We start from the raw sequence: 17704 nt of genomic DNA on the forward strand, positions 1-17704 counted from the left end.
TCAGAGAACTGTGTTGCTGGTGTACTGATGGTGGTCCTGTTTTAACTGTTACTTTTATACCTGACCAAATCCAAAGAATCTGTGACTTCCATTGTGTAAACCCCTGACCCAGCAACATGGTATAGAGGCCTATAGAGTGCTGAGGGGCATTTGTCACATTTCCATGTGATGGGATCCCCTAGAAGACTTTAGAATGGATTTTTCTATAGGTAAGTCAAAAACAATGGGCATTCTTTGAAGTTACAATACAGAGTAACAAACAATAGTCTCTTTTACCCTTTTCAAAATACAATTGATTGTGAACTTACTTGGTAAGTTAACAATCACAGACATAAGCATCCTTTTGTGTGACCACAACAGTCTGACATGCCAGTATATAATGCACATCTGCAGGGGCACCATAAAGGGAGGGAGGGTGAGGATGATTCCAAGGGGCTTGGACTGACAGGGGCCCTCAACACGTCTGCATGAAAATAGAACATTAATTATCTGAGGAAATGTTTTGGGCCCAGTAATATAATATTTAACCATTTGGAATTTCAAAAATAAATTATGATGTTTTTGTCCATTCCTTTTTTTGATAAAATCAACCAGGATATCTGCCATATCACACCCCTCAGTACAACATTGAATGGTTCAGCCCTACTAAGTGCTCAGGTCAGTCAGGAATGGTGGAAACTAGCTGACCGGCTGTCTTGGTCTCTGTTGAGAGCGCTCACCCGACACTCTGTACACAATATCAAACTCAAAACCAAAATCAGGGTGCAAGAAACGGATACACAGGCAGAAAAGGGCTCAAAGGGAGAACTATGGGCGACAATTTTTTTTACCCAGTTTTCTCCAAGAAAGGCAAGTGCCCATGTAATGAATGAGAATAGGATTTATTGACCAAGAACTGTATGTGTATGCATACAAAAAATCTGACTCCGCCTTTTTAATTGCTCTCAATGTAGTTACGTAAGAATAGACATACTGCTAAGAAGCACAACAACAGCTGAACAAAAAAAAGTACAAAATGTTAGTGTATACAAGTTTGTAAAAAAATAAGTATAAATCACTAATGGCCAACAATATAAATACAAGTCTAAAGTATTAAATGAATATACGTATATGGAGTGGATGATTATGTACATGTCTATTCACATTGGGACAATAACAGTGCATGATGATATGTACATGTTCAAGACATGTGCATTATAAAAAGTCTATAATGGAAGTAGGTAAATGTTTTGGTGTTAGAGGGTTATTGCTACTATATGATTTACAGTATTTATGTGTTCTTCAGTTGGACATCCACTTTGTGTCCTGCCAGACAGTGGATCCCAGAAAGCTTAAAGCAACACTATGTAACTTTCTGGAGAAAAACAGTTGAGTCTAATTCCAAGATTTTAGCTTTGTGTGAGTCCGTCGCGCCTACTAACGCCTTTTGGGACAGAATGTAGTTTGCACTGTGCTTGCTGCAGGATTCAGAGCAACCTGGATCAACTTTGTGCGCAAGCATGCCAGGTGGTATGCTGGGCAGCCTGATCCACTTGGTTGGTGCAGCAAAAAGAAAAAAAAGGGGAAGCCAGGATGTCCAGGAGGAAATGTGTACAATGTTTAATATTATATTAATTTAAAATTGATTTATGCATGAAATCAGGTGTGATGCTTGAGAACTTTAAGTCCTGATGACTGCATAACCCTCTCAAAACACTTTATAAAACACTTTAACAGAACAGAAGTTGGAAATTGTAATTAAAGACACAAATCAGATGTCAACATAACACAGGTTAATGTTAACAAAAAACTGTTTTCACAGTTGTCACATTCACCTTTATTAGCCTACACCAGGCCAACGCCACTCTCAATAGAATGAACACAATACTATTAGTCCTGCTTTTAAAGTGCAGGCTCATTGTGCCAGCTGAGATGAAATCATCGCATTCGTCACTCTCATACGTTTTTTTAATTGGGGCCATGTGATGGACTGTTTGAAGTGGTTTGAAGAAGTATCGGCTGGCCTTACTATTGCAGTCAATGAAGCCTGAGCCACAGTGCCCACTAGTTTCTGTGATCAAAAAATAGACTTCACATTCTAAATGTTATTAAAAACAAATTGCATTGTCTTTTCAGTCAAATCTTACTCTAATAACAGAGGAACCAATAGGGATTAAACTTTACTGTTACCGTCCATCTGCCAAATAACCAACCACTTAACCCACCTTTTTGTTAACGAGTATCTTTGATATTCTAAAGGGTTAGGTCAGATCTGCACCAAGTCACACAATAACACAAACACATTAACAGCTCGAGGCTGAGGTAAACCAGCAACTCCTGTGATCAGAGCTAAAATGAATGTTTTTGTCAATTTAGTCTGGTGGCTGTAAAGAGAGTGATATCACAGCCTTTTCTGGTTAAATAAATGATCTAAGTCTTTCACAAAAGGTCCATGTCTGTATCGCTCCTCAGAATAAAAACCTGAAGCTTTCATTGGTGAAAAGTGCTTTTAGTGGAGGTAATGCTACTTTGACGGGCATACTTGCCCTCAAGCATTAGCGTTACATGGCAGTGATCTGCTGGACCAAAACCTCAAACCTTTTTGTGCCTATTGGTCATTTAGATGCCAACAATGTGTAGTGCAATCACTTCTCTCATAAAACAACTCATTGAATAAATGAGCTGGTTTAATTGCTGTCTCACTGTCAAGCAAGGAAGGCACCACCAAGTGATTTCTATTGACTAACGCAGGCACACCTGGCGATTCTGCTTGTCCAGCCATGCTTTCATCGTGATGTCAGTCAGGTTCATTAAAATCCCTGGATGCACCACAGCAATCAACACCAAGCCAGAGATGGTGGTGGTGGTGGGGGCTGGGGAGCACATACGTGGTTCAGGAGCAGTTTGTGTGAGGATCGCAGAAGAGCGAATGAAATGTCTAAACATTACGTAATTGGCAGAATGAATAAAATGTGCAGATTACTCGATCCACAAATGCAGATTCAACATTTCACACACAGAATTGCAAATGTATAAACGAAATCTCATAAAAAAATACACAAGTGAAGTTTTCTATTTCATTTTTTACAAATTAGAAACAATATATTGACCAAAAGTCATTTATCACATTTATTTTAAAACCAAATGACAAGTCATGAGTAAGGAATTTTGTGCATAGCAGAACTCATCTGTAAATATATTGGAATATTTGTGGATCATGGTTCGTGCATTTAGTTTTGAGACAAATTTCTCTCCATAGGTGAGGGGGTGGCAGGGGGTGCAGATGGTTGTTTGATGTTGGAGCCGTTGAGGGGTATGAGTGTTGGCTTATCAAAGAGTAGGATACATATAAGTTGTTGGCGAGTTCATAGTTGTGTGGAGGGAGCTGGTTTTTCTTCCTTTTTTTTTAGTGTTGCTACTCTGATCTCCTTTGTCAGTGTGTGTCTAGCCTGGTTGTACAAGATGCTTTCTCCACTCCTGTGGGCCTCTTCCTTGCCCTGCAGAAGCAGCTGTAGTTTAACTGTAAAACCAGGGTTATTGTTGTGTTTGTGCAGAGGGATTTAGTCGCCACGCAAGTCCTCACATATGTTGTTGTAATTTGTCCCAGTGTCGGCGAGTTCATGCAGATCTATAGCAGCAGCCTCTGAAACAGTCCAATCACTGCAGTCAAAGGCCTGTAATTCCAGCGTTGCCTTGTTGGTCCTTCTCTTACAGTCTTGACCCATTGATTCCCCCACATAAACTTTACTTGGCGGGTCACCTGGGTATATTAACAGCCGCCCAAGTATATATGGCGACACTTTTAGCCTTTTGTACTTTATCTGTCCAAAGGAACGCCATTAATGATCAAGGTGGACAATTACAGCGACACCAGTGGCAATTTTTTTAAATTTCCAATTAGGGTAACTTGCCATTTTCAGCACGTAGGTTGCTAGCTTGGAGGTTGTTGTTCCCTGTCGCCGCAAAGATTTTGACAACGGTAACATGTAGCCATTGGCGACCAGAAATAGGCAGGCAATAGCAGATTTATATGCCCAGTCTACATCCAGTGAGTCAGATTAGAAGGCTTACAGTTCCTTTAATAGGTTTTGTGGTTTGAGGCCACAGCTTTAGGAAAGACACTGTTCCACCTACTGGTGTGGGACCTTAATGTCCCGAATCATTTGTCAGATGGCAGCAGTTCAAGCAAGGTGTGTCCCTGATAATGTAAACAGTCTTCTTTTGCAATTGACTGGCATAGATAGTGTCCAGGTTTTGGAGCTCCATCCCGAAGATACACTGGGTCGACTTCGCCACATAATGCAGGTCTTTTTGCTTGCCGTCTGTGTAGCTGTTATACCACACAGTAGTGCACTTAGTCAGGATGCTGTCAATGTTGCTCTTGTAGCAACTGAGCAGTGAGTATTAGGGTAGTTTCAGTTTCCTGAGGAAGAATAGTCATTGTTGGGCCTTTTCAACCAGGTGCAGAGTTTCTAATTTGCCTGAGTCTAATTGGTCCTGCTCCAGTTTCTCTCTCTCTCAATCTATGTCAAACCTATCACTTTGACTCTTATTGGACTGCCAGCCCCTCATATAGTACCTTCTCTGACCATTCATTTTCCTTTAAAAAAATCTTGCCCAATGATGTTTTTCTTGCTTTACGTCAACTGAGAGATAATACTAGTTCTGGTCCTGATGGCCTTGAAGTTAAATTTATCAAACTTGCCGCTCATGTCCTGATGTATCCCCTTGCTGACCTGTTTAATTTGTCTCTGTCCACCTGTTCAATCCCCTCTATCTGGAAATGTGCTAAGGTTACTCCCCTTTTCAAAGGAGGTGATCCCTCAGATGTAAATAACTATCGCCCTATTTCTATTATTTGCACAATCGCAAAAACTTTTGAAAAGCTTATTTTTAACCAGCTGTCTCAGTACTTAAATTCATTCAATATTCTATCGCCTTTTCAATCAGGATTCAGACCCAATTTTTCCACTACCACAGCCTTGTTGAAATTCACAAATGATGTGTTCACCTCCTTTGATAAGGGTCAATTTACTGGTGCAATCTTCATTGATCTGTCTAAAGCCTTTGATCTGGTTGACCACTATCTGCTTCTTGATAAACTTTTTGCTATTGGTCTCGATCAAAATGCTCTTCTCTGGTTTAATGCTTATCTCCATAATCATCGTCAATGTGTTGTCTTTCAAGGTCATCAGTCTGACTTTTTAATTACTGACAAGGGTGTTCCGCAAGGCTCCACATTGGGTCCGCTTCTTTTTTCTGTTTTTATTAATGATCTACCTAGTATTTGCTCAAACTGTCATACCCACTTATATGCTGATGACACTGTTATATACACCTCTAACTCTGATATATCACAAATCCAGAACTCTTTACAGTTTGATTTTGATATGGTTCAAAACTGGTTCTGTAAGAACAAACTTGTATTGAACAAAAAGAAGTCATGCAGTATGATTTTCAGTACACGTCACCTCCGATCCCACTCAGTTGATTTTCATATTCATTTTTGTGATGGATCTCCTGTTGACAAAGTAGACACATTTAAATATCTTGGACTTTGGATTGACCCCGAACTCACCTTTAAACCTCACATTGACTACACTGTTAAAAAAGCATATGGTTGTCTCGCTTCACTTTACCGTTCAATCAACTGTTTCACATTTCATGTCAGAAAAAGGTTAATCTCACAACTAATACTACCACTTGTTGATTATGCTGATATTGTTTATCAAAATACTTCAGACACTCATCTTAAATCTCTGACTGTATTATTTAATTCCTTATGTAGATTTGTTTTGAGATGTCCTTTTAGAACACATCATTGTCTTATGTTTGATACATTGAACTGGTTACAACCCATATCAAGAAGGCAATCTCATTGGCTTCATTTTCTTTTCAAATGTGTTTATTTCCATTGTCCTCCATATTTAAAAGAACTTATGATTCCATACAATTCGCCATACTTACTTAGACATATGAACTTCCCTTTTTTCTTTGTTCCCAGATTCTCGAAAGAGGTTGGTAAAAGGTCATTCCAATATAAAGCTCCATCGGATTGGAATGATCTCCCTCTTTCTTTGCGTTCTATTACCTCTTTTCATTGTTTCAGGATATCGCTCTTCTCCTATCTTAAAACAAATTGCTCATGTTTCTAATTCATTCATTTATTTATTTTTATTCTTCCTTCTCCTTTTTCCTTATTTCTACTATGTTTTTATGTTCACATCATTGATCCTTGTTATCTAATATCTCTAATCTGTATGTTAAACTTATGTGGGTAGGGGTTGTGTGTGGGAGTGCGTGAGCAAGATGTCTGTATTTGTCATATGTTATGTATGTTATGTATGTTGTTATGTATGTCTATAATGTAATGTAGTGTATTGTTGTCATGTGTTCTATGTATATCTCTGTCTAGGGACCCCCTTGAAAATGAGATGCTACATCTCAAGGGGCTATCCTTTAATAAATTCAAATTCAAAAATTCAAATTCAATGCGAATTTTCCCCTTGTATGAAAGCAGGTGTCAGTGTTTACAACTTCACTGAGGCAGAACTATCCTCGTCATGAAAAGAAAAAAAAAAACACCAGGAAAGACTTACAGGAACAGCTGCTAGGTAAACTTGTTGTCTCAAATAACAGTAACGTTAAGATAATGTGTTAGCTTGCAGTCCATCAACAACCTCCAAAACAACCTCCAAACTCTTGTCCATTTGTTTTGCTAGCTTAGCTGGGCATTGTATTCCTTAGTCAGTGTTTTATTTGCCAGCCACTTCCAGTGCAATGTTCTCTAACTTTGTGCCTGACAAAGTCTTAGGTATGTTAGTTATATCTTAGGTTTGATAAATGCTAACAGGCAACAGTGTTTATGAACTGCATCTCTGAAAAGATAACTCGGAATTTGGAAATTACATTTTGACTGTAATAGGTCTGTGTATTGTTTTTACTTTTGTGAAAAATGCTATACTTGTGGAATTTTGCAGAATTTAACAGTTTCTATTACTCCCAGGACACAGTGGCTGCCTGTGACAGCGTGGGTGTAGTGCAGCAGGGCTGCAGGCATCGGAGGAGGAAGCAGAGCTATGTGAGTAGTTTGTACAGAATGATGTTGACACAGCACACTTGGACTCAAGGATGAACTGATTACATTTTGGAGGTCAAAGGCCAAGGTCACTGTGACCTCAAAGCTTATGAGGACAATATTTCAAGAATGCATTGAGGGATTTTTGTCAAATTTAGCACAAACCTACCCTTGGACTCCAGGGTAAACTGATTAGATTTTGGAGATCAAAGGTCACTGTAACCTTACAGATTGTGAGGTTGCAGTGACCTTGTACCATATTGTAGCTTCTTAGGAGCTTTACCTTCTTTAAAGCATTGTCTTTTGAAGTGGCTATACATTTGTCTTTTCCCAAAAATTGCTTTATTAGGTTTTGTTAAGCATGTAAACTACTTTCACTGTTCGCCAATTGTATGCCTTGAGGAGGCATATAACCGCCAGGCAGAAGTTCTAGTTTTGCAAATGCATTACAAATAAAATAATCCCTTTAGAGGAGTGATTAATCAATAAATAATGTATTTTTGCCTTTTCATCTTTGCTATTTAGCATTAGCTTACATATAGATTGGATAATTTACTGTGCAACTGTGAAACTCCCGGCAGCTACATACAACTCTTAAAAAAGCAATTTGTAATATATGAGCAGAATCTTTGCATAAAACACTCAAAAGATGAACTTACATTATTGCAGAGATATGTACGGAAGCTAGAATGCTAACAGTTGCTACATTTCACAAGGTTTTAGAAAAGAAAAAAAAACCTCACAAAATGTCAAGAAAGGTTTGTCTTTATGCATTTCGTGTACCACATCTCAGAGACTGATTTGCAAAAAGATGAACAATAAAAAATTAACAATTGACTAAGGTAGGCCTCCATGCTTTTGATGACATTATATCAAGGCCAGGGCCAAAATTTACACAAAAATTCAGTATCCTAAGCAGTGGACAATTGGGGGATAAGATTTGAGGATCGGTTCTTTCAAGCAACCTGGTTCGTTTTGTTCAACCGCCACCAGGAAACCAACTGGTAATGAATAAATAAACAACTCAAGGAACTGTATTGTTTGTATATTGCAGAATACGACAAGCCTTGCCCTAGGATTATTAATCTGGAAAATATGTGTAATTTATTAATGTTTGTTCTTCCGAGCATACTCATTGTTTGAATCCTAACTATAGCAAACTCCAGTTCTCAGAGTAGCATGAGTGAGATGTCTCACTATGGGATAAGCATCACTGTGTATTCCTCAGAAGCATTTATCTCATTACACTAGGGCTGATTGATTCATTGAAATCGCAATTTGAAACAACATGATTTGCAAATCGCAGAGGCTGTGGATGCGCGTCTGATCCACTTTTAACCACATGTCAATGGTTTTACAAATTCATGCCATCTTCCTAATATGATAGCCATGCTCAACAATGCCGTAAGTAGTTTGTGCTACGATGCAGCGTCATTCAAAATAAGTACCTCTCAAGAAGGGCTGTCTGGTAAGACACATGCTATTCTGAGTAACAGAATTATGCAAGTTACCTAAAGTTCTCATTCATAGCATTTGTTTCAATGTCTCACTATGAGATATAGGGACTCCTGTATTGCCAAACAAGGTTACCGCAAGCGACCACCAACACTCAACAGGAAGCATTCTTTCCCACCACATTGGCCACGCTCAGAGCAGCACTAAGGTGAGGGTTGAAGACCAGCTTGCCACTGCACAAATGTCCTGGATGGAGACCCCTTTAAATAGGGCCCAGGATGTAGCCAGGTCACAAGCAAAGAAAGAGCTTAAAGGCCTACCTGAGCTTGCAAACCCTGGCATTTACAGTATAGGCCAGAGCAATCCAGTGGGAGAGCCATTGCTTCATAATAGGCTTGCCCATTAGGGGATTAGCCCATGATACAAAAAGCTAGTCAGTTTTTACATGACTCCTCATTGTCGATGTAAATAGGCAAGGCATGGACTGACACAGCCGGCTCTATTTAAACGATCTATGGTGCATACTGTAAGGCGCATGGTGTAAGTGTGTTTGATGCATGTCCAACTCCCTTTTGCTAGTTAAATGGTGGATAATCTGAGCACAAAGTACAGCACATGGCGCAAAGGTGTAGCTGACTAGCTGTTTTACCTTGAAATCTATTGACATGCAGCAATAGCAGCCAGGTACACAGTAATAGTGGAGAAGACCTTGTGTTTGTCAATCAAATCCTGCAGGAATGACAAAATCACACCAGCTGGACATTGAAAAGAGATGCCCCTTCTTGTGACACCACTTTTCAAACACTCTCCATTTACAGTCATAAAGGGACCTAGAGGCCAGACTACACGCTCTAGCACTCTGAATAGTGTTCATCTGAATATTGTTGATCACATTCTGAGGAAGCCCCGCTGTATTGAAATTAAACCACTTTTGGGCCAGGCCCATAGTGCATGGTGTTCCAGGTGTGCGTGAAACATTGTCCCTGCGACAGCGTGTCCCTGTGTAGCGAAGTTGTCATGGTTGTCCACACCAGAGTTGATAAATCTCCGATAGCCAGTGCATTGCTAGCCTGTGCAGATCTGTTATGATCAGTGTGTGGCAGTGCCAAGGGAGGAAATATGAACAGGAGGATGGGTGGCCAAATGCACCCATGTTGAGAGGCGCGCCTGGGTTGTGCATTGAGAACAACAGCATACACTGTGCATTTTCTCTTGACGCAAATGTGTCTACCGCAGCTCGGCCATAGGGCATCAACATTTGTCCTACAATGGCTGGGTGAAGAGTCCATTCCCTGTGTAACCGTGCGCCCCTGGACTGCAGATCCGCCCCAGTTTCAAAGCCTCCGCTACGTGTGTGTTGTGTGCTTTGTCAGAGACAAAAGACGCCTGCTGCTCTACAGTATCAGTCTGCGTGCCAGCGTGTTTAACTGATGAGAATGCAAACCCCCTGATGGTTGATGTATATGCCTCTATTGTTGTAATGCCCATTCTCATCAGAAGCTGATGCCCACTGAGAAATGAGAGAAAGCGCTTCTTCTGTTACTCACACCCCTACTGCAAATGTCCGTAACCGCAGTAATCTCTTCTCACACAGCAGGGTTAAAGGCAGTTTGGTAATCATGTCACCAATGATACCCTCTCCTCTCCAGTTAAAACTTTGGAACGCCTCAAGTCTGCATTAGCTCATCTGTGTTGTTTACATTGTACAGTGCAGACTGTACTACTAGTGTGTCCAACCAGTTTCTTCTGAAATGCTCAGATGAATCTACCTTACTGTCTCTGTTGACTGAGAGTGATGACCCCAGGCTACATCAGTGTGAGTGCCATGCTGTACTGTAGCACAGTGTAGCTCTGCAGTTTGTGAAACTAAATTATATAATCAACTCCAATTTTGTGTGATTGTGAGATTTTATTTCCACACATGCAGAGTAGAGCCCTGGAGTCTTTGTCTTCACTGGTCTGATGGAGGTTAGGGGCCATCTTCGTTAGCTGATGTGCTAACTCGGATGGAAATCGTGTTAGCTTGAGTGCTAACAAACTAGACTAAACTCTTGTCAAGAGGAATGATAATGCCTGGTCAAGTAACAGGCTATTGGGACTTCACCACATGGTTCAGAGAGCGGGCTGCATGTAAAACGAAGTTTATAACATGTGGCCACCATGCACCAACAAAGCCTGTATACAAAAAAGTGTGCCCAAACCTCAGTAGTCCAGTAAATTGTGGTATTTATTTGGCCATGATGTCAGACTATAACTGCCACTCCATGCCACTCTTTCTAACTTTTTTTTTCACCCTAACGTGATGCTGAAGGATGCTTTCTTCTCTGCAGCAATTGTTAAAAGGGACCACTCAAAAGTTCGAATGTTACTCTGATTTAACCTGGGCCACTGTCTTTAACCTTGCTGGACGAGCAACAGAGAAGACCACTGCGCAAGCGAGCCTCTCCTACACTCCTGCAGGAATGAAAATTTTTCTTCAAGAAGAAATGGACAGCCGATGAGCCCCGTTTTCTTCACCCAAGTTGACTCTGCTGCTAAGCCTGTTAAAATGCAGTGAACAGCTGCCCTCAGCCAGCTGACAGGACAGCAGTCAATGCCATCCATCCACAGCAAGGAAATGAGCTAGATTAACAAGCCGTACATTCACACGCTAGTTGTCTCCAGTGTGACCTAAAGTAAGAGGCTGCAGTGTATGGGCAGATACTAGATATTGTAACATGTATTGTACGCTTAAAGCTGCATTTGTGAGTTTTGTGGACCACCCAGTCCTATTTGCTGCTTCCTAATACCGTTAAGTATTTGTGATTGCTGACTGCCCTTGATTGTGCTCATCATGATCATCATGATTTGAGCTTTTGCACTTTCTGATGACTATGCTTTTGTTAGACTTAGACCTAAATGTACAATATTTATGAGCACTTGAATGCAGCATGACGTCCCTGTTGCCACATATATCCTTTCCGAGTTTAAAATGTGCACCTGAATGCACCATGAAATCCCTCTGAGTGTGTCATGCTCCGGCAAAGACAGACAGCAGAGAAGAGAAGCATATATAAATCTATGGAGATAAATAACAGCAAAACGTATTTTTAGTAAATGACTTTCGGTACAAACTGTCAGTGTGGGGTAGAGTCTTAGGAGATTTACTCACCAAACAGAAATTATGGCCAGTTATTTGGTGCTTGGTGGACAAATTATAATGTGATATTAATATTTGATATTGTTATTTTAATAATTACAATTAGTCATTAACTACTACTAACCACCCCTGCCTCTACCTGTGTACCAACACTATATAACCATCGTATAGGGACTTATTAATAACTTATGCTTATTACAAGGACCTTAATTTAAGCATTATGAAATTAAATACATAAGCATATGTTGTTACCTGTAATTACCTGGGTAGACAAAGTATATTGTGATACCAGAGGATGTCTTGCAGTATTTTTGAAGTGTGATATTAAGTGTTGTCTTGTGTTTTACAATGTGGCATGACCCACATATTTAGTGTGACACAGAGAGAAAAAATTAATTGTGATTAAGGTGGACATTATAGTTGAGCATTTAAATGAGTTTCAATTTGTAATTAATAGCGCTGTCATAGTTAACATGATAATAATGCTTTAAAGCAAATTGATGATAGTTTGGGAAATCAGGAAGCGATGCAGCAGTATCGTTGTGGAGAGCAGAAATGGATAAAGAAAAGGGTCTTTTGAATGGCAAGTTCAGCTTCAAAGCCCTGCCAGAAGGTTCTCTCGACAAGAACAAAGCTATTTGCATTTACTGACGATGTGAACTGAGTTACCACCGGAGTACGTCCAGTCTCAAATACCACTTGCTGGCCGAGCACACAGCTGATGCAGAGAGCCCTCCTGCCCCTCATCAAAGGCAGACCACGCTGTATAGTTTGCAACCGAGACACCTGAACAACTCTACATGTGACAAACTTTCAACAGTGATGGCTAAATGTGTAGCTACAGCTTACAGGCTGATCAAAAATTTTTTAGTTAATCTTTACAAGTGTAAAGTTGGACACTACATTGTGTCAGTATTACTGAGGAACGTTACATTCAGGTCAGTATTCCCATCTGTTGTTGCTTGTTGGGATTGAGTTTGCCATGTTATGCTTTCATCATATTTTTTGAGCATGCAGTACCTTTGAGGTTACTCTGGAGAATATTCTGGACAGTATTTGTCTTGTTTTGGATTGTTGCAATAATAATAAACATACATTTGCATAAAGCATATATGTCCACTCCCATGTTGGTAAGAGTATTAAAAATCTGAAAAATATCCCTTTAAGGTACATTTAGAACAGATAAAAAATGTGCGAGTGAGTTAACTATGGACAATCATACGATTAATCGCGATTAAATATTTGAATTCATTGACAGCCCTAGTAATTATCTTTCAACTTAAAGGGGCACTATGTAGTTTTGGAGAAGAAATTCAAAATCAGAATTTTAATATTTATGATCTTAACAAGGTAATAATACAAACTCAGAAATGTTTCTTATTTTCCATAGCTGAATAAACAAGCTGTTCTCAGAGGAAAATAAGGTCCCAGAACACTGTTCAAGGTGGCAGGGTCTGCCACATATAAACAAAGTGAAACAGTATAAACTGTGTTGTCCTTAAAGGTCAGTTTGTGTATTCGGTTTATTCAGTCATGAACACAAAGAGAGTTTGTTTATTCAGTTTGTTCAGGCAGAAAAAAAAAAATCTCTTATGATTAAAATTTGTCCACAAAAACTACATTGTGCATCTTTAAAACTTAAATGTTTGTAATTCGTTAGAATCTGCTTTTCTAAAAGATTATACAAAATAAAATAAACAGTACGACGCCAGAATTTAGAAAGTTATATTATTTATTGAAGTCAAATTGTACAATTAGCACATGTCCATGATACGCCTCATGCTCATGAACCTGGTGCCACTCATGCCCATCTCCCTGAAGCTCCTGTACTCTCCGGGCCTCAGGTACATCATCCTGCCTCTGTAGTGGGGCTGCTCGTACATCAGCCAGTGGCCGTCCATCACTTGGCAGGACTGGCAGTCGGACATACGGTAGCGGTCCTGGATGTTGTCGCAGTCGTCCATCAGCTCATTCATCTGACCACTGAAGTTCTCCCTCTCGTAGATCCTCATCCTGAACTGGCCTCTGTGCTATATTACAGAAAAAACAAAAAAAATGTTATGTTACTGAGTTAAAAAAGGGTATTATTACCCGAAAATCACTTTTTTTAGGTGTGTTTTATACCTACCATGGGGATCATACGGCAAGACCTGATACCACTGCTCATTCCCATCATGTTCATGTAGTCAGCGTACTCGCCCCTCCTCATGAAGAACTGGTTTCCCATGAAGTTGGGACGGTCGTAGACCATGAAGCAGCCGCTCTCGACCCTGCAGGACTGGCACCTGCTCAGGTAGGAGGACATGTCAGAGCAGTCGCTCATGCACTCATAGGAACGACCCTGGAAGTTCCTGTCCTCGTAGAAGATGATCTGAAAAAAGTATTAAAGGCTTTTAATGACAAGGGACAAATTACACTGTCCTCTTACATATTTTTAGACAAATTAATCATTAAAATATTTTGACTCTGTCCTACCTTGCCCATGTTGATGGTGGTGGTTTCGCAGATCTCTCAGGGAACTGATTTGAACTGATACTCTGCTTGTCTGAACAAGGTGCATTTATACCTGATCAAACAAAGCCCGTGTGCCCCTCTATTGTTCAAAGTCCTGACCCAGCAACCTACTATAGAAGCCTATACAGTTTTTAGTTGCTTACCCATATACCAACAGGGTCACAACCTCTGAACAGAATTTTCCTTTATGTTAGTCAAAATGGCATAGTATTTTATGAATGGTCTAAAAATGGTTTCTGGAAGCTGCACAATATACAACTATCAATTATATGAATAGGCTAGTAAAAAGCCTAGTCATATAGTTATATTACTTCAATTACAGGTTGATCTTACTTTTTGATTGCCCTAAAACAATAGCAGCCAGTAGGCTTACATTTCAGCAAAGCTAAATATTCATTGAACAAAGGGCTTTTCAAACAAGACCACAATGATATTGCAAAAGTGTCCCCCGAAAGGTGGTAATATCCACTATCAACTCATACTACGCACTGCCTTTGAGATGATGTTAGTGATGGAAATTTGTTAAAAAAAAACCCCCAAAAAAACAAAAAACAAAACAAAAAACAAAACAATTAATATGGAGTGTCATGATTATACTTATGGGTTTAAGATTATTAGAGGATTTTTTTTGCATTTGATCTAAAATACAATATTTAGATGTTATGCCCTTCACATGACATTAAAAGGATATCATGAACACTATAAAATAATTTTACAGAATTCAAAATGGAAATATTGGATGTTAATTTGTATGTGTGTAGTCACAGTAACATTTCTAAGGCACTCATCCCTTTTGAAGTGAACATTAAGGCCGTTCAGGCAGATAACTGAAATTATGCTTCTTCATTCATATACAACATTCTCACTATTCTGCCTCCATATCCAATACACCCTTTATATGTATTATATAAATGCAGTAGATGGTCTATTTAAGAATCAAAACTGGAGTTATTCTTCTCCCAGTTCCACATAGACTGTGCATGTTCGTCAATCATATACGTTAGCATGGCAGTTTCTTTAATTTATTTCACGGCATTCATAGCCTTAGCTACTTTGCAATGCATGTGGTACGTGTATATTTGTTTTCATCTCTGTCTCAAACCTGCTTCCTGACAGCAGTCGAACACTCTGCTCAATTTGTTTAATGTGCACACCTGCACAATGTGTAGATGAGTTTTGAGAGGTGTGTGCGCCCTACAGTTACCCATAACACCCTTTTCTGTATGTAGGTCCCAGTTTATGAAGTTTATGAATATCCTAAGAGAGGCACAATAAAGCTTTAGTTTCAGTGATGATGTTAGAGCTGAACTCACATTATTAATATATCCACATGAGTAGTGACTATTTCTATACCCCTCCACTGTAGACAGGGTCATTTAACTGAACAGCGAGCCACAAATTCCATTATTACTGTGGTGTATATTACCTAAAAAAGGCGAGACAAAAGGAGATTCATTAACAAATCCATTTTCCTCCTGACGCTAATTGTTTCTAAAATCAATAATCACTCTCATCTTCGAGCGATTTGTCTATCATTAATTTTTGGCTTATTTTCTGCCTTTTATTTATTGAATCATCTTTTCCAAAGTTGAACAGAAACATTACACAAGTTATGCAGTTCATTTTAATGAGTTTATTCTCGAACTAGATTGGCTTAGCATGATTATTGTAATACATTATTATACATATACATTATAATGGCCCTTTAAGGGGACCGTCATCCTCTGTCTGAACTGTTTTGGCTCCCGTCTCTTTAAGGATCACCTCATAAAAGACCACTTTCTTCTAATCGGCCAGAAGAGGGCTTTGGCAGCATGAAGTCTGAGAATTTTATTAAGCTACTTGTACGTTTGTTTTCTCATTATTAGAAACATAATGAACTTACAAAACTACTGGTCAAATTATACTTAGCAAAACTAATCCCGACCTTTGTTTCAGAAGTCAAAAGTTAAGGGTCAAGGGGAACTAATATAAAGCACTTAAATAAATGAGAAGAAATAACTGTGCATGTATTCTACAAATCACACATAAATGTAATCCCATGAACTTGACCAAGGCACTTAATGATTGTAAGCAAACAACAAATACAATGATTTAAAACTTTATTTAAATTTACAGTCTGCCCATTTTCTGATAATAATGTACACTGTAGTGTGTGCAGCATAAACAATCATTTCATTTGTAATCTGTGTGGGAATTATATTGTTTAACCAAATATAATAAAAAGAAGAAAGTTCTTTAAAGCAACGTAGTGTGTGTGTGAGCAAAGAGTTCACTGTTTCACAAGCTTTTTAAACAAGTCTTTTAAATACCACAATCATATAAACTTAAGCCTAAAGTATAGCCTTCACGAATGTACCTTTCAGGCTTTTGGTCCGAGTTATCCTGCCCAGCAGTTACTGCTCACTGCTATGAGTGTGTCCTTTGAGCTGGCCAACTCAAAGAGAGCCAACTTGTTGCAAATCCAACATTACTAAAACCTAATCATACCATATATTCATTGAAATGCCATCAAATTGTTTGCCATGTTTGTCTTTGTAGTCTTTGTTTTTTTCTATTATGCAGTTCTTCTTCCACTGCATGGAAGTCTACTACATACAGGGAGGTGCTTCATGATCATTTACACCCACTACTGCCCATCTCATCCTTAGTGACATCTGCTCCTGTGCAGACCAGGCCTCAAAACAACCAGTGCGAGAAAAAGTCAAAATAGAAGAGTGAGTTTCTTTAATTAGTGGATTTTATTGAAAAATTTAGTTGCAGGAATCCATGATGCGCCTCATGCTCATGAACCTGGTGCCACTCATGCCCATGTCCCTGAAGCTCCTGTACTCTCCGGGCCTCAGGTACATCATCCTGCCTCTGTATTGGGGCTGCTCGTACATCAGCCAGTGGCCGTCCATCACGTTGCAGGACATGCAGTCGGACATACGGTAGCGGTCCTGGATGTTGTCGCAGTCGTCCATCAGCTCCTTCATCTGACCACCGAAGTTCTCCCTCTCGTAGATCTTCATCCTGTAGGATCCCCTTTGCTGTAAAGAAAAAAAGAACAACAAAAAGGATCAGATAATGGTTCAAAATATGTGTAGGAAACATTGTCTAAAGAAGGAATATCCTGCTGTACCATGGGGATCATACGGCAAGACCTGATGCAGTCTGACATTCCCATCATGCTCATGTAGTCAGCGTACTCGCCCCTCCTCATGAAATGCTGGTTTCCCATGAAGTTGGGACGGTCGTAGACCATGAAGCAGCCGCTCTCGACCCTGCAGGAGTGGCACCTGCTCAGGTAGGAGGTCAGCTCAGGGCAATCGCTGCTGGTCTCATAGTGGCGACCCTGGAAATTCCTGTCCTCGTAGAAGATGATCTGAAAGCACAACAATGCTTCATAGTATCATTTACAGAGAACCCTAGGACACATTTTTAATGAATATCTGATGCCAATTCATTCATTATAAATTTAAAATTGAACTGGATTTATTTATTTATTTTTTGTTTCTGGGAGGATCATTCCCACTACCTACCCTGCCCATGGTCAT

At 39.6% G+C, this 17704-nt stretch overlaps 2 protein-coding genes across 2 annotated transcripts; both read right to left on the minus strand.

Annotated features, from left to right (window-relative positions):
• Nucleotides 1-13405: 13405 nt before the first annotated feature.
• LOC141002080 (gamma-crystallin M3-like) lies at nt 13406-14144 on the minus strand. Its single transcript, XM_073473237.1, has 3 exons — nt 14127-14144; nt 13780-14022; nt 13406-13681 (listed from the first exon to the last, which is right to left on the minus strand). Exons 1-3 carry the CDS (start codon nt 14133-14135, stop codon nt 13406-13408), a joined length of 528 nt encoding a protein of 175 aa, XP_073329338.1. The 5' UTR covers nt 14136-14144.
• A 2774-nt stretch (nt 14145-16918) lies between these two features.
• On the minus strand, nt 16919-17704 carry LOC141002073 (gamma-crystallin M3-like). The gene is made up of 3 exons (XM_073473231.1): nt 17690-17704; nt 17290-17532; nt 16919-17197 (listed from the first exon to the last, which is right to left on the minus strand). The coding sequence occupies exons 1-3, from the start codon at nt 17702-17704 to the stop codon at nt 16919-16921; spliced, it is 537 nt and encodes a 178-aa protein (XP_073329332.1).

Source organism: Pagrus major, chromosome 9 (assembly GCF_040436345.1).
Source record: "Pagrus major chromosome 9, Pma_NU_1.0".
NCBI lineage: Eukaryota > Metazoa > Chordata > Actinopteri > Spariformes > Sparidae > Pagrus > Pagrus major.

Coding starts and splice junctions, on each gene's coding strand:
- LOC141002073 (XM_073473231.1), bottom strand. Junction 17,198..17,289: donor CTTGCCGTATGATCCCCATG/GTACAGCAGGAT, acceptor TTTTCTTTACAG/CAAAGGGGATCCTACAGGAT.
- LOC141002080 (XM_073473237.1), bottom strand. Junction 13,682..13,779: donor CTTGCCGTATGATCCCCATG/GTAGGTATAAAA, acceptor TCTGTAATATAG/CACAGAGGCCAGTTCAGGAT.